The sequence below is a fragment of the Zingiber officinale genome, chromosome 7A, assembly GCF_018446385.1.
Source record: "Zingiber officinale cultivar Zhangliang chromosome 7A, Zo_v1.1, whole genome shotgun sequence".
NCBI lineage: Eukaryota > Viridiplantae > Streptophyta > Magnoliopsida > Zingiberales > Zingiberaceae > Zingiber > Zingiber officinale.
The window spans coordinates 83435760-83461530 of NC_055998.1; the positions used below are offsets into that span (position 1 = coordinate 83435760).

General features: G+C 35.3%; 1 protein-coding gene across 1 annotated transcript; it reads left to right on the plus strand.

Annotated features, from left to right (window-relative positions):
* The first annotated feature begins 10648 nt into the window (after window positions 1–10648).
* LOC122001652 (dolichyl-diphosphooligosaccharide--protein glycosyltransferase subunit 2-like) lies at window positions 10649–25216 on the plus strand. Its single transcript, XM_042556510.1, has 20 exons — window positions 10649–10758; window positions 10842–10992; window positions 11328–11520; window positions 11616–11705; window positions 11917–11973; window positions 12071–12140; window positions 12284–12348; window positions 14393–14447; window positions 16463–16590; window positions 16672–16787; window positions 18944–19013; window positions 19597–19701; window positions 19834–19923; window positions 20555–20703; window positions 22815–22926; window positions 23032–23115; window positions 23292–23372; window positions 23457–23681; window positions 24681–24803; window positions 24884–25216. Exons 2-20 carry the CDS (start codon window positions 10844–10846, stop codon window positions 24998–25000), a joined length of 2079 nt encoding a protein of 692 aa, XP_042412444.1. The 5' UTR covers window positions 10649–10758; window positions 10842–10843; the 3' UTR covers window positions 25001–25216.
* Window positions 25217–25771: the final 555 nt, after the last annotated feature.

Sequence of the window (25771 nt, forward strand, 5' to 3'; positions counted from 1 at the left end):
ACAAGCCATGCTCCCTCCGTATCTCACTATGTTAGCTTAAAGACCACTAGCCGGTTGGATTACGTCGTTTCCCCAAAGCTATGCTTCCTTTGACTCGAAGATCTAACTAGACAATTCTTTTATAACCTTTCGATCGGGTACTCCCAATTCTAGAGGCTTAGCACCCCCTAAACTCCCTATACGATGGATAGATGTCTAAGTAGGCCTGCCAATCCATGACCAGAGATTGAATATCCTTTTTACTGATCCATTATTCTATCATTTGGGTCATGCCCAAAAAGCTCAATGAGACTTTTGACCCATGAGTCAATTCCATAATTAATACTGTAAAATACCGGAAATAGGCGGATATGAATAAAGGAATTTTCCGTAATTTTTGAAAATTTTTCAAAGCTCGTACGGACGAGTTGACGGGGATAAAAACGGGATCCGGAAAAGTCTGTTTAGGCGACCCATTTAAGCGAGGAAATGTTTATATTTACATTTCCTTTTCTTAATTTCTTTTTATTTTCTTTTTAATTCCCGTTTCTTTTTCCTCTTCCGCGAGCCCGAGCCCTTCTCCCCGACGTCGCCGATTCTCCTCCTCTCTGCCCTAACCGCCGGTCGGCGGTTTCTCTCTTCCGAGCGCCGACCGCCGTCGCCTGTGACTTAACATCGCCGGGTGTTGCTCTTCAGCCCTCGCGTCGCGCCGGCTATCTTTTTCTTCCTCTTCTTTGTGGAGCCAAGCCTCTTCCCTGTGCCCTAGCCGCCAGCCACCGAGCGCCTTTGATTACTGCCGCCGAGCCCTAGTCTCACTTCTGTGCCTTAGACTCATCATCGGGCCGATTTTTGTTTGCTCGTCTACCTGTTGCTGGCAGAGGGAACGAGGGGCTCTACCTCAGGGTCGACAACAGGTTTGTGGCAGCAAAGTCTTCCGGCTAGCATTGTTCAGCATCTGTATCTCCTGGCCGTGTGTTCACAGGGACAATATTGCACTAAGGTAAGGGCTGGAAATTTATTTCTGATTTAGTTTACTGTGAATTAATGCTGTATGGTATGGGATAATTGATTCAGCAGAGGCGGTAAGGGGAATAGGGAGGACTTGCTGAGGTTTTCTTAGTTACGGCAGAAATTTCAACTAGTAGCACTCTTGTTCCAGCAACCAACAGGGTTGTGACTTTAAGGTATGTTGTAGGAATTTTAGCTACGTGTGGTAGTTATATAATGGATCATGTGTTGATGGGTTATGTGAGTCTGGAGTTCGTTAATGTTAATAAGAGGTGCTAATTTAGGTGAAATTATTGAATTAAGATGAATTGGGAGTTTAGTGGATTAACTGTGTGTAGTTGTAGATCAAGGATTAAATTGAATATTGTGGTTGGTTGTTTATTTATGATTTGGGTTTTCCCCTAATTTAGGGTTATAGATTTTTATTTGGTTATTTATGAGAAATGTAGCTAAATAAAATATATTGCATTGGTGAAACAGGACTTTGACGCGAAACGAGTATCTCGGAGTCAGATTTGCACCATTTTATCGGAGGCGGGTACTTTTGACTTATTGTCTTAGATATGCTTAGTAATGAAAATAATATGTTGCATTAATTGTGTTTCCTATTCGTTTCGGTTAATCACTGCCCAATACATGTTATCTGTTTGATTGATTTTTTGATTGCATCTCGTATTGATCATGTACCCGATCTATCATGCTCATGGGTAGTGATATAACCATGTTTCACATGTTCAGGACCTAGGTTTGATACCTTATTGATCAGTATGTCTTGATATGACCTATTCATTATGGTGCCCATTATTATATGTCCAGAGGTTGGTTTAGTACATTACCATGCTTAGTGACATGCACCATTTGCATGATCACATGCTGTGCGATAGATTGCTCCATTATTGTCGAGCACATTGCCAGTTTCATCACTGTTCGGTGCTCCGTTGTGACGCTCATGGGTAGCAAGATACAGCGTGGTAGCATGTCAGTTTGACTCTTCCGGTGCTCCGTTGATCCGCTCAGGGGTAGTGTGACGCAGCGTGTAGCACGTTAGAGATTCGTCTCAGGAGATGAGAGCATTGCGCTCCCCATTTATGATTTGGGGTAGGAGTATGTATGTACTCCGACATCCGTCCACTCGATCACTCATGGGAGAGTGCACGGTCGTCACAGCCCTACCCACTTGGTCCCACTTATGTTGTGAGTTGGCTGACTGGCGTCAGGGGTGACCATGACATTGGCATCATATACATGATGCATTTATTGTTTGTGTTTGTGTTTGTTGCACTTATATGCTGCACATTGCTTGGATACCTTGATTGACATGTATACAGGTCTTCTATACCTTTCGGACTGTTTGTCCTTTTACCGAGTCCTGGTTAGTACAGATTTTCTCCTGTTTTCTTCGGTTTGTAATTACCTTTATCTTTATCAGGAGACTGTACGCATGATTAGTGCTAGGTGTTATTTCTTTACTTTGCATATCAACTGTACCTGCTGAGTGTTGGACTCACCCCGCCTCCATTGTTGTTATTTTCAGGTTGATGCTGTCAGGAGGGAGTTCCAATCGCTAGTCCCCACTGCACGTAGTGCTACTCCGCTGCTGGTTTTTGAGTTGTTGTTTCATTTTAGCTTTTCGCTATCAGACTTTGTTTTAGTTTTGTTTTGGACTTACATATGGATATTGTATGGAATCTTTCCGTTGGATGGACTTTTAGTATGATTTGGATTTACTCTACTACATGCCTGCCTGGACGGCAGAAGAGGTAAGAAAAATCGGATTTGGGCTTTACGAGTGTAGTTGAGTAGGGTTGATTTCGAGTCAGAGTATTACTATGTTGTTTATTTTATTAACTGCGTGATTGTGACAGCCAGAGGCTGAATACATATATAAACTGCGTGGTGATTGATTTTATTTACTGTTATTATTCCAGCCGCCTGTGGCTGAGGTATATGAGATGTAGAAAAGTTTCAGATTGTCCACCGTATAGGGGAGATGCTGCCGAAATTTTTTCGGACAGGGACTCCTCTGGGGCGTGACAAATACTGCACGTGGAGTTGTCAGAAGCACATGAAATATTATTTTTGTACATATATGTGATATGAGTAATGTATGAGTGATGAGACTGTACAATACATCAAAAATATAATGATGAGACATTTTCTTTATCCTGATATAATATTTCATTAATGTGGGGATTACAAAGGTATTATAAAGGATTCTGCCCCTGTGGTCGCAAGTACGCTTTGACTTTAAGTGATCTATTGTTCATCCTCTGTATTTTCATCTATTTTATTGACTTGAGTATCGGAATGACTGCACCAGATACCTCCCTTGACCTACTTATTAACGCTCATTCTTTCTTATCCACTCCTTGATTTCATAAGTTTTTCTCCACCAAAGTTTTTTTTTTTTTCAATCAACCTCGAAGCTAGCTCACTAATAGTATCTTCATCGATTTCAACATAATAAAAAAATCAAAATAAAATTGAATAATAATTCTTGATTTATTTTAGATTTGATTTGATTTAGTTTGATTTTCTTATTAGACAAAATTGAACAAAATAAAATTTGATTTGATTTATCTAGTTTATCATCCTAACTAACTAACCAGGTGCAATAATCTAAATATATGTGCCATGCCATTTGAAATGGTATTAATTGAAAGCTTAATAATATTTAAATAAATCAAATTCAATTTATAAAAGGAAATAAAAATAAAACTGAATAACAATTCCAAATTGATTTATTTTAGATTTGATTTGGTTTAGTTGGATTTTCTTATCAATAAAATCTTACCAATTAAAGTTTGATTTAATTAATTTGTCTTGTTTATGGTTTACCATCCTAACTAACTACGTACAACAATCATGCCATTTGGGACACGAAAGATATTGTTCTTTTTATCAGCTAGTCTTCTCTTTGGGTATGATGCCACGGTAGGATATTCAGATTGTCATCCAGATATTCATGGTTCAATCACCAACTATAACGTATTTGTAGGAATTTTCCTCCAAATGAGGAGCACAATTAAAAAATACTGAGCGTCTGGGTTGGTTATCATGTATGCTTCCTGATTTATCCTCGTGGCCGATGAAAAACTTCCGTAGAACCAGACTAATCATTCTCAAAGATAATCAATAAGATTAACTGAAATTATCATTTTTTTTAATCAGATGGTGTTAAACAACGTAATATTTAACTCGGTTTAGTTGATTTATAAGAGCCTTATGAATCATAAATTAAATAAATTTATAATAACAACATCACTGACCAATAAAAAAATAAAATGTAATTCCAAATAATCAATTAAATCTAATCGAAAGATTAATAACATTTAAATAAATCAAACTTAAATTCATTAAAAAAAATTAAAATAAAATTGAATAGCTATTCCAATTTATTTTAAATTTAATTTAATTTAATTGGTTTAATTCGATTTTCTTATCCGACAAAATTGAATAAAATAAAATTTGATTTGTCTTGTTTGCCATCTTAACTAACTGCGCGCAACAATCTAAATATATGCGTAATGTTATTTGTCCGTGAAAGATATTGATATCTTTATTATATAATCTTGAATAATAAAATATTTAATTTGTCTCTGGGTCATCATAATATCCCGATAAGACATCTAAATTATCATCCAGATATTCATGATTTAAACTACAGTTATAATATATTTATAGAAATTTTTCTTCCAAATAGGAAGTATAATCAAAGGATGTTGGACTTCTGAGTTGGTCATCGTGAGAAACTTTTATAAGATCGAATCGATTATTCCAGAGATAGTTAATGATACTAATTATTATTTTTTTAATAGTATAATATTTAATTTGGTTTGGTTGATTTGTATCAGTCTTACTATCATGATTTTCAACTCACAGTATAGTTAATTAATTCAAATGGGTTAGTTTTAGTATAACAATCAATCCGAATAAACACACATGACAATAATTAGAGGAATAATTAGAGAACGCGATTCAAATTTCGTTAAGGATAAATATTCTTGACAAGATTTATTTTTGGTAATGTATGTATTTATTTTTTTTGAACGGACTCATTTTTAGAGATGATCAATTTGATTCTATAATTTTTTTTTATAAATTATCAAAATAAATTAGAAAGTATTCGTGGATATTCATCCAAATAACTAAGAGTGTGTTTGGTTTGTGCATTTTTCATTTTCATTTTCTAAAAAACACATGTTTCTAAAAAATGATATTTGGTTTGTATTTTTTTTGTCTGTTTTCTAAAAAAATAGATAGTATTTTCTAGAAAAATAGAGAATGACAAAAGGTCATTTCCTATTTTCTAGAAAACGCATGTATTTTAGAAAATGAAAATAAAAAACGTGTAAATCAGACGCATTCTAATATTTTTAGATCCACTTTTCAATGAATTTTTTTTTTTACAATATATCTGAGAATTAAATCTTAAATCTCTTACCATTAGCGAGTTTTTAAATGTACATTATCCTTTCAATTTATAAGTAAAGAAAGAATGTCTATTTAATATATATAAAAAATTATACATGATATATTAGAAAATTGGACTATAAATAAATAAATAAATTACTTATATTACATTCATATTTCAAATATACTATAACACTTTTGAAGATCACTCATATTGTTGAGAGAAAAAGAAAAGGAAGATGAGGAACAACTTTTAATTTGAAGATTTTATACTTTTATTTTTTGTTGAATGATTAAACATGAATACAGAGGAGTATTTATAGTACTCACTGTGCAAGATACATAGTTAATCAGAAAACTAAATTCTATCCATAAAGAAATTTTATCCCTATCCGTTAGATAGAGAAATACTTTCAATTACATATTTTAATTTCTATCTATTAAATCACATCTATTGAATGAGAGAAATACTCTTAACCACACATTCTAATTTCTATCTGTTATATCCTATCCATTGAATAAGAAAATTAATTTCATCCATATTTTTTTATTATTATTATCCGTAAACGGGTTGGTATTGATTTTCAGCACTCCCTCTCAACATTAATCCTTTGTACTGTATTGAGTTGATAACAGAACATTTTGAATTTGTTGGCGCTCAAGCCTTTTGTGAACACGTCCATAACTTGATCATCTGTACTGATTTGTCTCATCTCAATTTTTCCTTGTAGAACTTTTTTTTTGATAAAATGATAATGCACTTCAACATGCTTAGTTCTTGCATGAAAAATCAGATTTTTTGCCAAACAAATTGTTGATTGATTGTCACAATATATTGGAACTGCATAATCTACTGGTTGATGTAGATTATTCATTAGTTGTATTAACCATGTGCTCTCTTGAGTTGTCATTGTTGCTGCTCGATACTCAGCTTCATTTGGTTGCCTCTTGTTGCACCATGAGATTGTTCTAGAACCAAGCTTGAATACATAACCAGTTGTTGATCTTCTGGTGTCACAATCTCAGCATGGCAGTAGTCAACTAGCTTGCAGTATTCATTTCTTTTGTACAAAGACCATAATCAATTATACTCTTTACATATCTTAGTATTCGTCGAGTTACTTCTAAATGAGATTTTTTTGGACTTTGCATGTACCGACTTATCACATTGGTTATATAAGAAATATCAGGTCGAGTTAAGGTTAAGTAGACGAGACTACCTACCAATTGTTGATACATAATTGCATCTTCTAAGATTTTTTCCTTCATATGCACACATTCTGACATTTGGTTCCATAGGTGTCGAGATCAGCTTGCTTTTAAGCATTCCAAACCTTTTCAACAAGTTTTTGAAATATTTTTTTTGACAAAGAAATATTCCATTTTGTATGTAATCAATCTCTAAACTAAGAAAGTGCTTAAATTGTACTTTCATTTGAAATCCAACTGATAAATTCTCCTTCGTTTGAAGAATGTCTGCTTTGTCATCGTCTGTTATGACTAGATCATCCATATATACTAGCACGATAGCTAATTTTTCTTTATTTGTTTAAATAAATAAGCTAAAATTTGCAGATGTTACTAAATAACCACTTTAGATTAGAAATTCAGCAATCTTACCATACCATGCCTTAGATGCTTGTTTTAGTCCATAGAGCGCTTTCCGTAATTTACACACATATTCGGGATGTTGTTGGTTCTGTAAACCTATTGGTTGGGCCATATAAATTTTTCGATCCAATTCTCTATGAAGAAAAGCATTCTTCACGTCCATCTGCCATAGATTATAGCCTTTGTTGGTTGCAAGTGCAAGTAGGATTTGTACAGTTGTAAGTTTTTCGCAAATGTTTTATTATAGTCTAATTTATACTGTTGAGAAAAACCATGAGATAACAATCATGTCTTGTATCTCTCGATTGACCCACTCGGACGACACTTTATTTTGAAAACCCACTTGCAAGAAATGAGTTTCACATCTTTTGGTTTTGGTGTGAGATCCCAAGTTTGATTTTGTTGTAGTGCATCAATCTCTTCTTTTATAGCTATCACCCACTCAGGACTTTGCAATGCTTCTTCAAACATCTCAAGCTTTGTTGCTTCTTCAATTATGGCTGCATTGACATATTTTGAATTTGGACTTCGTGTTCTTATTGACCTTCGGAGTTGAGATTGTAGAGTTAATTCTTCTATTTCACTAGGCCTCTCTTCTTCATTTGATTGTTGATATATGTCGGTTTGCCAAGGACTCTGAGCTACTCTTTGCTCAATATCATTGTCATTTGGATCTCCTGATTCATCTGAACTTGATTGAAGTTGAACAATATACTCTCTCATTTTTTGTTGTAATTTATCTTTGAGGTCTTTAGAATTGGACAACACATCCTTAATTGGAACCCACCAAGAAGACGCTTCATCGAACACTACATTTCGTGAAGTGTAACATCTTCCACTTGTTAGATCGCAATATTTCCACCCCTTTCTTTGGCTATCACATCCCACAAAGATACATCTAATAGCTTTCTTGTCAAACTTAGTTGGTAAGTGATCAAAAATAAATACATAACATACACAGCCAAATGCTCGAAAATAGCTTACTGTAGGTTTTATATCCCATAATTTCTCAAAGGGTGAAATAAATTCTAACATTGGTTGAGGAAGTTTGTTAATGATAAAAGTTGTAGTTCTCATTGGTTCAGCCTAAAATCATCCAGGTACATTCTTGTCGTGCAACATACTTCGATAAATTTCTGCAAGATGTCAGTTCTTTTTTTTTTTCGCTACACCATTCTCTTAAGTATTCAGAGAACTCTCTTGAGCTATATACTCCCCCATTATCTGTACGTAGATAACATATCTTCATTCCCAATTATCCTCAGACTAACTGTTTGAACTCTTTAAACTTGAAAAATGTATCAGATTTTTCTTTCATAAATAAGATCCAGATATACCTTGAGAAGTCATCGATAAATGTCACCATATACGACATACCACCAATTGATGGTTGCTTAATGGACTCGAATACATCAGGGTGGACTAACTCTAATAGTTTCTTTGCTTTAAACTATGACTCTCGATGTGATAATTGGTGTGTTTTACCATATTGATATCCCGTACATACTATGTCTGTTTGTATGTCTAATTGAGGAAGCCCCTTAAGCATTGACTTCTTCATCATCATGTTTTACTTGGAATAGTTAATATGACCCAACCTCATATGCCATATATTTGATGTTTCACTTTTCCTTATCTTGTCTATATATGCAGACTCTGTTGACATCACGTAAGCTGACTCTAGTCGTTGCCCCTTCATTGTCAGTCTTTCTGATATTTTGAGATTTTGAGATTTTGATATACCTTTACATTTTGAGGACCAAATAGGACATAGTGACCTGATGATGTTAATTGAGCCACAGATAATAAATTTTTCTTCATTCTTAAGACATGATAGACATCTTGAAGTGATACCTGGTTAGAATTATATCAGTGCGTAATTATTGTCTTACCAATGTGAGCTATTGGTAACCTTGAGTTGTTGGCTATCACCATTATACGAGCTCCGTTGTATTCAAACAAGTTTTGTAATTTTTCTTTCTCACTCATCATGTGATTTGAGCAACCTAAATCTACGATCCAATCATTTTTGTAATTAATCTTGTCTGACATTGTTGTGAAAGCTACTTCATTTTCCTCTACAGTGAACAAGGCTTCGACATCCCACTTATCTTCGCTATTCGGATTAGAATGGGATGTAGCAGCATTACTCTGAATAAATTTTCTATTATCGATCCTTGATAACTCTTCACTTTGTCACCATCTCTTTTAGATCCATTACCAATTTGTCGCTTGAAGCTGCCCTTACTTTTACTTGTGTAGAGCGCTTCCTACTCACCCTTTAGCGAGACTTCTTCCATTTGCTTAGTCATAGCTTCTTAGCTTGCAAGTAAATTTTCAAACTCAAGAAGCGATGGTTGTGTTGACTATCCTTGTATAGCAGCAATAAATCTTCGATATTCTGGTTTCAAACCATGGATAATTATTCTCTTTATCCCTGTTTCCTCAATAGGAGCTGTTGCATCTAATTCTAAAATTTCGTGATATATTGAGGTTACCTTGTGGAAGTATTAGGTAATCTTTTTGTCATATTGCCCTATTACTAGTAGCACATTCTCCAAGAGTTGCAATCTTACATCATTCTTCTTTAAAAAGAGTGTAGCGAAGGTATCCCGTATTTCCTTTGGTATTTTGACATCTCGAATGTGCTCCAACATTTCTTCTTCAATTGTGATTTTTAAAGCAAATATTGCTTTACCCGCTTTGATCCTCCATTTTCGCAAGATGCCATTGGTATTTTTAGCTAGTTGCATGACTTAACTACCACTAACAACCTCCCAAAAATCCTGATCTTGTAGGTAGGACTCATACATATTGTCCACGTGTTGTAGTTTTTGTTGTTGAGCTTCTTGACTCCTACTACTTGAAGTCACCCATCATGCCGGAAAGATTTTGATTATATCGAACAAGTTTGATTAACAACCTTGTACAATATAAACCTCCCCACAATTCAAGATAACTCCACTAAGAACAATCCCTGATTGTTCTGCTCTAATAACAATTGTTGAAAAATTGGACTATAAATAAGTAAATAAATTACTTGTATTATATCCACACTTCAAAGACATTGCAATACTTTTGAGAATCACTCACAATTTTAGAGAAAAAAAGAATAGAAAGATGAAGAATAACTTTCAACTTAAATATGAATATAGGGGGAGTATTTATAGTATTCACCATGTAAAATACATAATTGATCAGAAAATTAAATTCTATCCATAAAAAAATTTTATCCCTATCCATTGGATAAGAGAAATACTTTCAACTATATATTTTAATTTTTATCTATTAAATTTTATCTATTAAATGAGAGAAATAATTTGATCCATATATTTTTATTATTATCCGTTAAGTATTGTTCTTTAACATGGTATTATCATTAAATATAACAATCGATAACCTATTTATTTTCGTAGAAACAATAATTATAAATGTTATTCAAATTATGGCATCATGCAAAGTTTTATGATATATTTTTTCTCATTTTTTAAATAAAATAAATAAATTTCACACGGTAATGATTCAAATGAACTGAGCAAGGTGAATTTTACTGGGCCGGTTTAGGCCTTTGATGATCGCTCAGCCAGAACTCGTGACGAGCACGTGCCTGTCGAATAAAATATTCAAAGTCAAGCCGCTGGGGCCTAAGCCCTAGACGTCTACTCAGGGCTCAGGGTTCTCACAGTCGCGTCGTCTTGGATCCGTCCTGATCCGCCTCCTCGGAAGGCGAAGCCCTGCACCACCCCGGTAAGCGTCCGCCGATCTCATTCCTGATCGGTTGGTTTCTCTTCGTTCAGGCACTTGATCTAGTCTCTTCGTTCGTCCTCCAGACATGGCGCCTGATCACGGTTCCTTCGGGCTTGGCGCTCTGATCTGCGCGTTGATGCTCATCTGCCCGACCGCCAGTATCCGGCCGATCTCCGATGCTCATAGATCCGCGGCGCTCGAATTGTTCGTGCCAGTCGATGGGCTGTTTCCGAGGTTAGTTGGATTGCCGTATTAATATCACAGTGTCAACACGAATAGTGTCAGTTCCTATCAGTTCTCCCTTGCTCTGAATTTGGCTTTGTACTTCTTTGTTAGTAAAATCCATGTTCTAATGCCGGGAACTGTTGCTTAGTTTGAGTCCGTCGTTGCCCACATTTTGGATCGTTGAAACTTCTAATTGCCATCTTCACTGTACGGAATTCGGTTGTTTCTTTTGTGTTCTGGACGAGATTTTTCTTGATGGGGTGTTTCAGATTTGTATGTGGAGCTGTTTTTCCAGATAAACTTAGTTGGCAGTGGCAGATATCTAATATGTTTTTTGGCTGCAGCTTGGAGGAGACTTATCATGCATTAAGGACATTTCTGATTCTTGGAGTTGGAGAAACTTCTGAAATAAATCGTGCTACATGTCCTGTTGTCTTGGAGAAACTTAAATCACCATCTTCAAGTCCTAAGGGCTTTTATGACGCTCTCAGAGTGAACAGCATCTTAGGATGCCAGATCGGTTCTGAAACTCTTGAGGTACCTCAATAAGTTATGTACATTGTCTTCTCTTTTGAGTGAAAGGTAATTATGCGAGGACCTTATAACTGGATCACTTGCTTATTTTCTTTTAGGATGTTGCATCGCAACTCCGGGATTTGATAAAAGGTGCAGACTCATTGATGGACTTCTATTACTCCGTCATTGGCTTGCTTCATGTCAAGGTGTGTGCCCAGTCGACTAAATAGAGCATGAATTGCCATTGTTTTTTTGTTATATATTGATATCACTTTCATTTAATTTTCTTCAGATCTGTGATAAAACTACTAACTTATCTTGGTATCTTAATCATTTTGTTATTTTTCTGGTTCTCTTTTATTATTTGGATTCCATAATCTATGAATACTATCTGGTATAAATACATCTCTCATGCAGGGACAAGGTGTTAGCGCTGTTCTATCTGATGCTCAAGGAGTTTTCCATTCGATCAAGGTCATATGATTTCTTTCTGTAGGCTCTTTCAGCTTTTTTCTGTCTTTCATCTGATCTCTTATAGTGGAAATGATCACTAGAATGCTGATGTTAGCAGGCACTTAGCCAAAGTGATGGAAGATGGCGGTTTGATAGCAACAATGCTGAATCTAGCACTTATGCTGCCGGTATTCTCTTGCTTTTACATTGTTTTGGTTGATTAATTTTTTTTTTCTGTATTTTGATTCAGACAAGTACTTGTGGTGCCTTCCATGTTCCCCAAATTATATAGATTAGTTATTCATTCCCCCCCAATCCAATGCTGTTGTAGGTATTGCACTTGAGGCCCTTGCTGGAGTTGTTTCATTGGCAGATGGAGAGGTGGATCAATCAAAGGTAAGGCCACTATACTAAAGCATTATTATTACAGTTTCCATGACTTTAGGATTGTACCAATGTTAGTTCCTAGACCAGATGGAAATGCTCGAGGATTGTGTTAGAACCTGATAGTCAAATGTAAACAAATATCAAAAACCTTATAGGAATGGGTCTTAACAATGCTATAATAGCAAGTCACCATACTAGGATATAGACTTATATAAAGAAAAATGGTGAGAATTCAATGGCAAGATATAATCCATGCAAGGGACCCAAAAATAGAAGCCATGGCTTATTATTTTGACAAATATCACAATTACACAATTATCATTAAGTAGTAAATAGTGCTATACTTGGAATTCGTTTCACATTTGATCCTGCCAATCTCTTGTGTTGATTGTTCTTTGTTCTTGTACACACCAAATTCTAGTTCTCTTGATTGTGAAGATGGTATTCTTTATTGATGATCCTGGGATTGTTTTTTAGGGCTAACATGAAAAATGGTAACCAAATGCTTTACAATCAATCTTCAACATAAGAAATGAAGCTTATGATGGTGAAATTAATCTGCCCCATTCGATGCATTCTTCCAAAGTGTTATAATGAAACTTCATAACCGAGATAAGGTCATGATACAAAGTAATGTCCACAACTGAACCAAGGTTTGAAATGTTGTTCTGAGCTGTAGGTATCGGTTCTTGTTCAGAATGAGACAGTGCCATGTCGTGCCGTAGGGTGCTGACATGCTAAGTCAGAGGCACCGAGGAGGAGGAGGAATATAAAATCTTAATATGGATATAACTATATAGAATATATATAATTAGTTATCTATTATATATATAATAGGTATATTAATAATTATTGGTCTAATTATACTTACCTTTTTATCCAAATTTATCCAAAAGAAAAACCATTAGAATGGCATATTTTGAAATTCTCGCGATAAATAAAATTTATTATTATAATTAGTTTAAATAAAAAAATAATTCTCAAAAATAAATTAATAGTATTATATTTTTAGTTATTGACAAAAAAAGCTTTGATCCTTTATATCAATTTTTTTTTAATAATTGGTAATCATGCGGTGGGTTAGAGACGAAGAAGACCGGTGAAAATGAGTGGAGTAAACTGGCTAAGCTAGGTGGGTTGGATGGTTTGGTAAAATGGGTTAGGTGAGTTGGTCGTGCCAAATGGGCGAATGGGCTGGTCAGGTTAGGCCTTTTGGACAAGGCTGTTGGGCTGGACAAGTTATGGAGGCCAAACATATAAGTTATCCATTCCGTCATTCTTTGATCTATTTTTTCATTACAGTAAACAAGCGGAAACATAAATTGAACAATATTCATCTACCTTTTAGCCGTCCATCTATGATAATTCATTCCTTAATTTTTTTGACCTACCTGGTATGATAGTCTTAAAAGTTGACGGAGATGATGAGAGGGGTTGGTAAATGCATTCGAACGATGTAGCATGGTTGATATCCATTAATCAGTTTATTCTGTTACTGTTAGATTCAGTCAGTTGGTTTACTACCTCTTTTTTGTTATGTTTTTCCTAGTGGGAGGGAATAGTAGGAAACTGCAAACTCTTTTGTTATGATGGAGGAATATCAAAGGAGAGCAAGATGCTGAAGAAAGGTTGAAATAGGAAGAAACAAATGCTTCTTCCCTCTTAGAAATTTATTTCATAAACAGCAACAGTTTTAACACAGGTTTATTTAAGTGGAAAACATTTAGCAAAGTTAGCAGCCCTTTTCAAATTTTCTTACTCGTCCTCTGAAGTCTAATAATTAACATACCAAAACAAAGTATCTGTCCCAGCACTGCCTTCATTCTTTCTTCAGTTTGGATGATCATACTCCAGACTCAATAATAAATTTGGGAGGAGTTGTATCTTGCAAGGCTCCTTTTATTACTTTCTTTATTTATTTCGTCTTTTGTTTTGACTGTTCTTATTTTAAGAATATAGTCAAGACTTGATACTTAACTCCACTGCTATTTAGTCAGTATTACTACTCTACGCATGCAGTAACTAAAATTCTTTTATTATCTGCTGTTGGCAGATTGGAATTGTCAAACATGATATTGTGAAGCTATTTGATAGCATCAAGAGCTATGGTATGTTACTAGGTTACGGTATTCTTTTTGTTCATGATGACTTCTACTTTAGATTTCCCTGTTCTTAGTTTTCTTATCTAGCTGGATTATATTATATTTTTTTCCTATATAATTTTGCAATTTCTGTAAATCATCAAATTACAAACTTTCTGGGCTATGCTTCTATTTGGCTCACATATTGGAGCAAAAGGTGATATCGCTTATCCCAAGTGTCTAGCATCGTCGGTCTCATATCAAGATATAGGCTGGTAAATCATGAGGAGCATTTTGCCTTAGTGCAGCGACCCTTTGCATCGGGAGGTCAGGCATCCAATGAAGCATTTTGCACCTATTGGGAATTGACTTCAAGACCTATTGGAGCAAACACCCATACAAGAATCAATTGCGCCAACCTGTGGGGACTCTATTTGGCTCACATATGAACCTTGGTAGGGTTGTCATAGAGGGCAATATTTCTTGTAATAACAAAGAAACATCCAACAAGTTGCACTACAGAGAACTTAGTATGACATTAACTATTCGGTTTACCAAGTGGAAGCATGTACATATATGAAGCATATCTCTAATTAATTATTGTTTTGCAATGCAACAGTGCCCTCTTTTTTCTTCACTTCTCATTATTCAACTTGGTACTTCTTTTGGTCGATGATCTTTGACTTTTAAAAGCCTTATCTCATTTTTGAATAACACTCATATTGCTCAAGAAAATATAAGGTGTAGTGTTGAAATTTTGATGCTCCTATGCTAAATTGACCATGTGGTTCATCAAGTTGAACATCAGTATGCCAAATGCAGAAATATAGTGCCTGAACATTTTAAAAACAGGTCTGACTCAGGACCAATTAGCATTGCTGACTTAGGTAATAAAGGGTTATCTTTTGTAATAGGAAGTAGAAAGTTTCAAAAAATAAAGGTAGTAAGTAAGCTACTAATTTGAATTTCCTACTACCTTGGACTCTCCTAGCCATATGAAATTGATGTTAAATCGCTCCAGCCATTTTTGGCTTCAATTGCTTGTGCTTCAAGGGCTTTCCAGAAGGGTATATAATCTGAAAAATTGGTTGATTCATCGATCTGCTTATCTCGGTGCATAAAGCACAATCCTGTGGGTATGATGGTCTTGAAAGCTCCATAAACTACGATTCTTACATGCCTCTTATGCTCTTTTCCTTCGATGTCGGAAAAATGGAAACTCAACCAGATACAAATCATGCTGAGTCCCTGTATAAGATTATAGTTCTTGCAACATGGTGCCGATTGCATGTAATTAGATATTATTATAAAAAAAAAGGCAGCCCAGTGCACGAAGCTCCCGCCATGCGGGGTCCCGGGGAAGGATCCATTGTACGCAACCTTATCCTGCTTTTTGCAAGAGGCTGTTTTCAGGATTCGAACCCGTGACCTTTTGGTCACATGACAACAACTTTACCGTTGCGCCAAGGCTCCCCTTCTAATTAGATATTATTATACCTATTAAACTGTTTTTGTTGCCAATACTGAACAAATCTTCATGTAAAACTTTAGACTCTCTGGTCAATTTTTTTGCTGTCTTTGTATTGTTTGATTGAACAATTTGAATATTTTTGCCTTATGTTTTATCAAGAAGAATCTATTTACTATTTGTTAAGAAATATTTAAACAAGCCCTTGAAAGGCCTCAACAGAAAATATGTACCAAATTTACCCCTGAAACAATGTCGGGTAAAGTATTTTTGCATGTAATTTCTGTGATATTATTTGGAAGATGAAATTGATACTGGGCCTTGATTTTTTTATTTTTTATTTTTTTATTTTAATTGAGACCTGGTTTGAGTGTTCCTCAACCAGAGGGGCCTTAAGCCATTTTAACAATTATCTCTGTTGATGCTAAACAACTGACATGGGATGTCTTGTCTTTCTGATCTTCTGATCTACTTTACTATCAGATCTAAGCTTACACTACTACCTATATATTAGTTGCGATGCTGCTAATTCACACACTATGAGATCAAGATTTCTGTTCTTGACATAATGCAGATGATGGAACCTTGTACTTCCACGAAAAACACATTGATGGTAGTGAATACGAAGGCCCTCTTGCAACAACGGCCTCAGTCGTGCGTGGTGTTGCTTCTTTTGCGGCAGTAGTTTCTGGGAAGCTAAATGTAGGATTTAATGAACTCCAGATTTCTTGTTAGCCTCGTGATACAGCCATGATTTATTTTGAAAGCTGAATTTGCATGCAGATTCCTGGGGACAAAATCTTTGGCATAGCAAAGTTTCTTCTCACCATTGGTGTTCCTGGTATCTCCAAAGACTTCTTCAATCAGATAGACTCACTATCATACATTGAAAACAACAGGTAAGCTCAAAGATTAAGGAGTCTACTGTCTATATAATTGCCTTTTGTAATATCTATATCTGTCTGTGTGTGTATGTATGTGTATATATATTTTAGTTGTGTCCATTTTGATGATCCAACTTCTGTATTTAAAAAATAGTTAACAGTAGCTGAATATTACTCTTTCATAGGTTTCAGCTGGATTTGACATTAAGTTTGTGTTTGAAGTGTGCTTTTATGGAATCTACATTTCAAAATTGTTCGGGAAGCAATTTTATATCCCAATAGTGTTTGATGAAAGTATACTTGGAAGGCACTTTTCACTTCAAGTTGAATAATGATATAATCCAATGATTAATGATAATATATCATTAAATTTTGTCATATATACTTTTTTGTGATTATAGTGATCTTGACAACATTAAGCAATTATTTAAAATATTAATTTAATATATTTATTTATTCCATAAAGAAATAAATATTTTGATTAGTTTTTATTTTTTTTAAATATTTAAATTAAAAAGAAGCATTAGAGCACACTCTACCTCCATTGTGAATGTTGCATTTGACATTATTAGGGCAATTTGTGCTAGTAAAATATGGTACAGGTTTTGCAGTTTAAGGATTAAGGTGGTGTTTTTGTACTTGACCGGTTGACCCAGCTCATTTTGGTCTGTTTTGTATAACCCCAGTATACCTTCATGCCCCCCTGTTTCTGAGGGTATTGTGCTACAAAAATTTCGGCATTGGAAAGAAGGATTTATCAACTTTAATACAACAAATAATGGAAACAACTAGAAGAAGCCATGAGTTGCAACCACTTGGGAATAGCTACAAAAGATATTCTTGGCAATGAACTCTGCATTAAGCTAAGTAGCTATTGATATTCAAAATTTTAAATTATGTTTTAATTATCTGAATAGGGTCTTTGTTTGGAGCTCTACTCCTTACACAGTCAACGCTAGTCGGTCAACGTCTAATTTAGTGTCATATCTCAACAAGGTTTTTGTCATTTTATTATCTTCTATAGCATGCGCTAGAGTGGAAATTACAATTAATTGTTTAGGAGTAGTTGCAAACAAGTTAAACAATATATCCGTGTCCTACTAGTGCACTCAATTTACAAGTCTGAAAATGCAGAAAGTTCATTCCCAACATAATTGTTTATATTCATGGAGTACAAATTTAGAAACTGAGCCAACTTAAAATCAAAGCTATTCCCAACATAATTGTTTATATTCATGGAGTACACATTTAGAAACTGAGCCAACTTAAAATCAAAGCTAAGTGAAAAGGTCATTGATGCTGGAACATACTGATTGCCAAATAAGTAGGTTCTTGATTCTTTGTAATTGTATGATATGCTGCTTGTTGTAGCCGACAAGAAAGCAAAATTAGCAAGTCGTTAGAAGAAATGGTCCCTAAAGTTTGTTAACTGATAATACTGAGTACCTACAGCACCAATTTGATGTATAGAAGCACCTAAAATGTACTGGTATGAACAAGGTAATTAAACTAAATAAAATGAGACCATGAAAAATTTCAGAATATTAATAATTCTGATTGGTCCTTCATTTCAGTGTAATTTTAATCTTTGTATCTTAGTTAATATGGTTTGATATGAACTGGTAACACTCTTTGTTTTTCTAAAAATCACTCTGCTGCGTAGTCATGTTGAATTGTTAATCAACTCCAACTGTATCTCATGGATGTAACTTACTATGATACTTCTGGCAGACAGAAAATGATGCAAAGTTGCATGCCTAAATGGTATTATACATGAGGTATACAATTTAGCCATCATATGAACTTTCCTACAGTTTTGGAGATCCAAAAGATCTTTTTCCCCTGTGATTTTGGGTATATGTAGTAATTATGTTTATGCTGGTTTCTTTGATCGTTTACTATGAAAAAGAAGCATAAGTGATGTTTAGTTTTTCCAGACAAATGGAATAAGGTAGTGCTTAATTACCAGAATTAGTTACCTCTTTTACATTTTTTCCTTTAGTAATTGTATGGTAAAATTAAGTCGTTTGCATGTGAAAATGCAATCAGTTGCTTATTTTCCTTTTAACCGGTGTTATGACAGCCATGCCTCTATGTATATTCCACTTATACTCACAAGTAGTTCTTTTGCATATCTTAGATACTTACTGATGATTCTTTGGGTGCTACAGGATCTCTATTCCTCTTATTCTTTCACTTCCATCTACTGTTCTTTCTTTAACCACAAAGGATCAACTTAAGGTAATCAGTTATCTTGCACTGTTTTATTCTGTAATTTCTTTATTTTTTGTTCCTTGTTATTTGAGCATCCAGAGAAACAGTATCTTTTATTCTGCAAGGTCTTTGATTTTCTTCAGCTCTGGTGATGTAGTATTTTAAGATTTAAATATGGGACAATGTTCCTTACTTCCCTTTTATCTGAACATCCAGAGAAATAGTATCTTCAAGCCAGAGTAGATGCCATCTTCTCATTTCTAGTCTTCTATAATGGGTATCTTTCAGTTTTAGGGCAATGAGATGTTGTACTCGTCTAAACATCTATTTTAGTTTGCCTATAACTATGCCCTATATGTTGCATCACAGGTTTCATTGGCATCTTATCATGTCTGTTGCATGCATAATGATTCTTTTTCCCGGTTATGTATCTTGACTACCAGACACTAATTGCCTCTTGATGTACAGAAACTACATGTATTCCAAATTGCTGCATTTGCAGTCTTGGGTTTCATGATTTGTTAATGCGATTGTACTATTAATCTTTGGAATTACTTTAATACTGTGGTATCACCCAATTGAAGCAGTAATACTATTGTGCTTCTCTCAGGTTGAGGTGACGACAGTATTTGGTTCAGCTGCACCTCCATTAACAGTGAATCTTGTGCAGACCTCCACTTCCGAGGTGAAGAACACCCCTACGGTTGAGAACCAGGTTACATAGTTTTCTTTAGTTTTTTAATAATATTGTGATGGATATATGCCATTCACGATGATCTAAAATGGTAATATGTTATTTCTACTTTGCCAGCTAAACCTTCAATATGTTTTTCTCTTAAAAATGTAGGAGTTGCAATTTGACCAAGAAAACAACATCCATTACTTGGATATTGTACCTCTGAAAATTGATATCGGAAAGTATACGTTAAAGTTCGAGGTAACTAAATATTATGTTAGGCTAAGTATTATGTTTCTTTATACGCAAATTTCCCAAAGGGAGCAACCATACTAGGGAATTTTCCAACAAGCGCTCTAAGTTTCATTTCTTCCCAAAGAGTGCACTTTATCTCACTTTTTTTTTTGTCACCCAACACTTTCATTTTTTTTTCTTTCTAGAGGGCTGACTTTATTATTTTGGACAAATAAGGGTTGCATTGAATTCATGATACTGAGATATTTTTGTAAAAGTTTTAGTTAATGAACTTTTTTGAGCATGAATGTAAATTTTTAAGACACTTGTTCCAATTTTGGTCTTACCTTTACATTCTGACAAAGTAGGAGCCTGGATGTGTTTTTGCAATGATATTGATTCCAATTTTGGTCTTCGCATTGTGATATGGTTAAGCAATTTAAAGTGGTTTTGGGTCAAACTTCCTTAATGGCTCCTATGTATGACCGGAATTGGACTAACAGGTATTTTAAGGATTCACATGGGGAAGTGTGCCATTTTGTGGAGAAATGAAACTTGGGGCTCATGTTGCCAAATTCTTGGCTTTGGGTGTGCCCTTTGTGAATTTCACTTAAATTTATCATCTAAGAATAACATGTCATAACTACATTGATTGCAGATTTCACTTCATGACCCTGAGAACTTGAATATCTATGCCACTGGTGGCCGTATGCAATATCTTGTTTTTCTAACAGGATATGTCAAAGTGGACAAGCCTCAAATTGGCGTTTTGGATACTGATGGTGAATCCTCTGCAAGCTTGGTAAAGTAAGACCATAATGTCATACTAAAATGTTTAAATGTGTTAATTATTAGACTGACTCTCATTTTGATTCAAAACTGCATTTAGTTCATTTGCTATGAAAATATTTCAACTGAGCAGTCATGGTTTTTAGATCTTTTGACATGTGTAAACAATTGTATTTAAGCCTGGATTCTCTGTGGTGCTAAAAACTGAAAGTATTTGAGCCAAAAATTTATAGATAGAGGTATAATCAATGTGATTGAACTTGTGAATTATTCATTTAGTAAAATAAAGTTATCAGCATAATGTAAGAATATATCTCAGAAATTCTTGAGCTAGTCAACGACTTTCTGCGGTGTGCACGTGCTGTCTGTAGAGTGTATAGTATTTTCTGTGGTTATGAATTTTGGAAATCTTTCATCTAAACAGATCTGTTATATTTTGCTTCCTATGGTGCTACTTTCAGTCAATCTTACTCCTTGTTTTCTTTACTCCCTTACCTGTTTGTCAAGATTAATTATGACAATCTTGTACTTCACTCCGAGACCATAATACTCATCATCGTTATAGCGCACTGACTAGGGACTTCCATTCTGTTCCTATTGGTGAATTTTTTTGTAAGAAAAACAACGACGATAACAACCAAGTCTTATCGCACTAAGTGGATAAGAAATAGAACAATACAAAGAATTGTTTATACCTTATTTGCTTGATACCTTTCTTGCTATCTCCCATTTGTTTTTCTTTCTACTCTGGTCTTACAGGTACTTTCTGTAATCTTATGCATTCTTAATATTATACACACAGTTTGATACATACATGCTTCATTTTCGTATCACTTTAATAAGCAAAGGCCGTCATTCATTTACATATTGCAGTGCATTTGCAGCATAAATATTATGCATTTGTCGAATATTTGAATTTGATATCAGAAAAGCTAAAATCAGTGAAGCCTGAGCTATATTTAAGACTCTGAATAGATGCATCTGATCCTATTCTATAGGTAGTATTTTTACCGTTGTTAGAACATGTTTCTCAGTTTGTAGTGCTAGAGTGACATCTGCATGGAGAATTAGTGGGTGAAATAACCTTCTAAAGATTGGTTCTCTTTTCATTAGATGTTTTGGTAGGAAGCTAAAGTGGTTTTTACTGTGGTGGTTAGCCCAACAATCTGTCTTAAGATTAACAAGTCCATGAAATTGTATGCCTGTTCGTGACTAGAGCTGGTATAATTTACTGCTTATGTATTTTGGCTCATGATGGTAAATGCTAATGAAGAATCTCTACTTATTTCATTTTCCCTTAAGCAGCTCATTTTTGGCTTTGAATATTTTTATAAGAATCGGAATTTTATTTAGACTGGATGCAAATATTTCTCCTAGCATTGTCCAAATCACTACTTTTCTTCTGTAAGGCACTCATAATGAGGTCATTACATTTTTTTACCCAAAAAGTTGCTAGCTGCATGTTATGGTCCTGAGTGTAAGATCGAGTCACATGTCGAGATCTGGATCCGTACTTGGTCATGCAACACTTAAGGGGGAAGGGAGGGGGAAAGACTCGTCCTAGACAGAGTCCAAATTACTCAATTTTTTTCCCTTCCTTCATTGGTAATAACACTCCTTATATAAGGAGTCAATTACATGGACTATTCAAGCAAAAAAGGAAAAGACCAATGGCTAAAGGAAACAAGGAATCAAAAATAGAAAGACCCTTTATTTATTTCTACTTATAGCAGTAGCAAATTTTGGCAGTAACAAAATTTGAGCAGTGGCAGATTTATTCCAGCAGCTAATTAGGTAATAGCAGATTTATTCCAAACTGGTAATTTAGGTAGTAGCAGATTTATTCTACTAGCTAATTAGAAGTAGCAGATTTATTCCAAGCTGGTAATTTGCTTCCAATTATAGTGGCGTCCAACAAAGTCTCCACATCACTGTATTTCTTCATTTATGTATTAGATAGGCAAGCAAAAACTATGATGTTATTTATTGTAACAAATAGTCTGTTGTTACTGGTATATGGTGGTCTTTCTATAAGTTTACTGCTGCATATATATTTTGATAATGTTTCTTAAGTAATTCCTATGGTGTTGCCAATGAATAAGAATTCATGAATTTTCATGCTTCCTCAGATTAGATTTCTCCAAGCTTGACAAAGTTTCACTAGTAGCAAATCATCTTCAGAAGATGCGCTTGAGCTTTCAACTTGTCACTCCTCTTGGACACACTTTTAAGCCACATCAGGTTTATAGCTAACCTTTATGATAATCTCATATATGCAAAATAGAATTTTGTTTGTATGCAATATGCAATTGCTTCTTATGCTCACCGAAAAAGAATCGGTAACAGGTATACATAAAGCTGAGGCATGAAAGCAAAGTTGAACACATCTTTCAATTGGAGAGTTCTGCCAGGCAGTATAAGATACAACTTGTCAGTTGGTTTCTTCTTACTTCTGAAGTTGGATTTTTGTAACGAATATTGTTCTAAATATACTGATCAAATCAGTTGCTTAACAACTCTCTGAAAGCATAATAAGACAATGAAGATAGATGGTAAATAGATTCTTTTAGCTATTGGAATGGTTCTTATTACTTCAATTCTTGCAGGATTTCCTTGCACTCCTGGAACAAATTTATTACCTTTCTGGTAGATATGAGATTGAACTTGCCATTGGAGATGCCGCTATGGTACCATCTTTTTTTCTTTAAAAAACATTTTAAAATGATTACTTTCTTGATGTATCTTGTGCCAAATATTTTGTTTCTGTGCAGGAGAACTCATTCCTCCACATCCTTGGCCACATTGATTTGACCTTACCAGATCCACCAGAGAAGGTGTCACGTCCTCCACCACAATCTGTTGATCGATACTCAAGATTTGGGCCAAAGCAGGAGATATTACACATATTCCGGACTCCAGAGAAGAGACCACCAAAGGAGCTCTCTTTTACATTTTTGGGTTTTACCCTTTTACCACTTGGAGGGTTTTTAATAGGGGTGAGTTGTGTCCTTTTTCGAACAATATTTCACAGATATCTCATAGCATTATTATATATATAACAGAGCTAAATGCATCTTGCCACAAGCTGAAAGCTTGAAGCCTAACCCCCAGAAGAATATCACTTTATAGTAGATTCAAGATCTACACTACATAAAGGTTACAACCTTGTTGAAAACTGCGTGCTCGAGGAATCTTGAAGGATTGTTTACACTACAGAAACTAGGTAGTGATGCGCCTTTAAATCCTGGCGATGGATAGAGAACAAGTTGAGCATCCTGTTGCAGTGTTACAGTAGCTGGAAAGTGACATTCAGTACCTGTGATGCAAAATGGTGATAACACTCACCCCAAGTGCCCCTCCACTGCCTGCCTGCCCCAAAGATCTTGTGGAAGGGAGGTAAATCATGGTATTGAACGACCTCCTAAGTGAGCGGAACTTATTCCCCAAGGGAATGAACCCTAGGGGATTCAGTACCTGATGCTGTTGGAGGTGGCCTTGATGGATTAGGAATTGTGTGGAGGGAGTTCGATTGCAATGGTTAATGGCAGTAGGCGGTATTATTGCAAAGCTTATCATTTCCATGTCTGCCTATTTATGGTTTTCAAGGTTCATGGATACTGGCAAGTGACTACAGATGGATGGAGATGGATAAGGATAATTAGTGCAGAGTAAGTGTAGGTTGCTAGTCAGTAGTGATGCAAATCTACTAACAGTAGTGGATACGAAAGGGGTGGTGTTTCTCAGATGTGATAATTCATTGTTATATATGTTAAGGACTTGATTTTTATCAGAGTGACCATTTCTCCAGTTCCTGGGTTTTCTATTTCTACAGGCTTGCAGGGTTGGGTTTCATGACTATGACTCAAACAAAAGAGATCTTCAAATCTAATTATGCAATTTTTGTGCTTTGTTTATCGACACTCGAAATTGTCCTTTTAAATAATTATGTACATGTTTAATTGACTATCGTCTCTTCCATTTTGATACCTGTGCAGTTGCTAACTCTGGGAGTAAACTTGAAGGGCTTCCCTTCCTCATCATTCCCTGCTTTGTCGTCCATACTCTTCCATGCTGGCATTGCTGCTACTCTGCTACTCTACGGCCTCTTTTGGTTGAAGGTGCTTTATGGCTTTGTCTTACATCTTTGCTCTGAGCTGCATTTGTCATCCACTAACTGTTACGTTTCTTTCTGCAACAGTTTGATCTCTTTACAACTCTGAAGCTCCTTGGTCTTCTTGGAGTTTTCCTCGTCTTCACAGGTCATCGGACTCTCTCGTACCTTGCTTCAACGTCGACTAAAACCAAGACAAATTGAGAATAATACAAGTGCCCAGCTTCAAATAGTCAGTTCTATCAGTCTTGTATTTGAGGATTATTTAAACAGTGACTTTGTTCTAGTAAAGTTAATACATGAGCTTGACCTGTTTAGATTTCTATTAGCAAACAATTGTATCATTTTTTTTTTCTGGGAGCATGTCAGCAAATTTTGTTTTACGATGAACGGATCATCAATTCCATCTACTTTCATGCTTCTCCCCTTGGGGTGGTGTTAGTGGTTGAAATATGGGATGTTGTTTTATGAGGTCTTGGAGTCAAAATTTGATTTATTTTTTTCTATTTAGGGATAAATTAGCGAAGGGCGAGCGAATTCGACTTTTATTCCTAAATAAGAAAAACCGTCATCTTGCCTTGGACATTTCCAAGATGATTAATCATTAAACAGGATAATTTGGACTCTTCTTGTGTGCTGCATATTTTTCATATATTTTTCGCACGGTATCCTTCCTCTGTTAATGTCGCTTGCTTGTCTGCGACCATGATGCACCAATCGTGCGGTCCGACCTTGAATGCGACTTTATGGACCACGGCCCATCGCAATTCAATCAATGAGTTAACCGTCTGATATCGATCGGATGATGACGGGTGTTTAATGTCAGGCTAACTCTGCATGGGTCCCAGGTCTTTTCCGTCGGTGGCTGTCTTGCTCTCCGAGAGCGGTCGCTGTCCAAAGCCGATCGGACGGCGGCGAATCCCTCCGACCGTTGAAGGGTGACGAAGCAACAATGCCGAAGGATATCGTAAAAAA

What these genes read in the sequence shown, in the direction of transcription:
- LOC122001652 (XM_042556510.1), top strand. Translation starts at nt 10,844, where the DNA reads ATGGCGCCTGATCACGGTTCCTTCGGGCTTGGCGCTCTGATCTGCGCG. An exon ending in GAGAGGTGGATCAATCAAAG is followed by an intron (nt 12,349 to 14,392) that starts GTAAGGCCACTA and finishes TGCTGTTGGCAG; the next exon opens with ATTGGAATTGTCAAACATGA. An exon ending in AGTATACGTTAAAGTTCGAG is followed by an intron (nt 19,924 to 20,554) that starts GTAACTAAATAT and finishes CATTGATTGCAG; the next exon opens with ATTTCACTTCATGACCCTGA.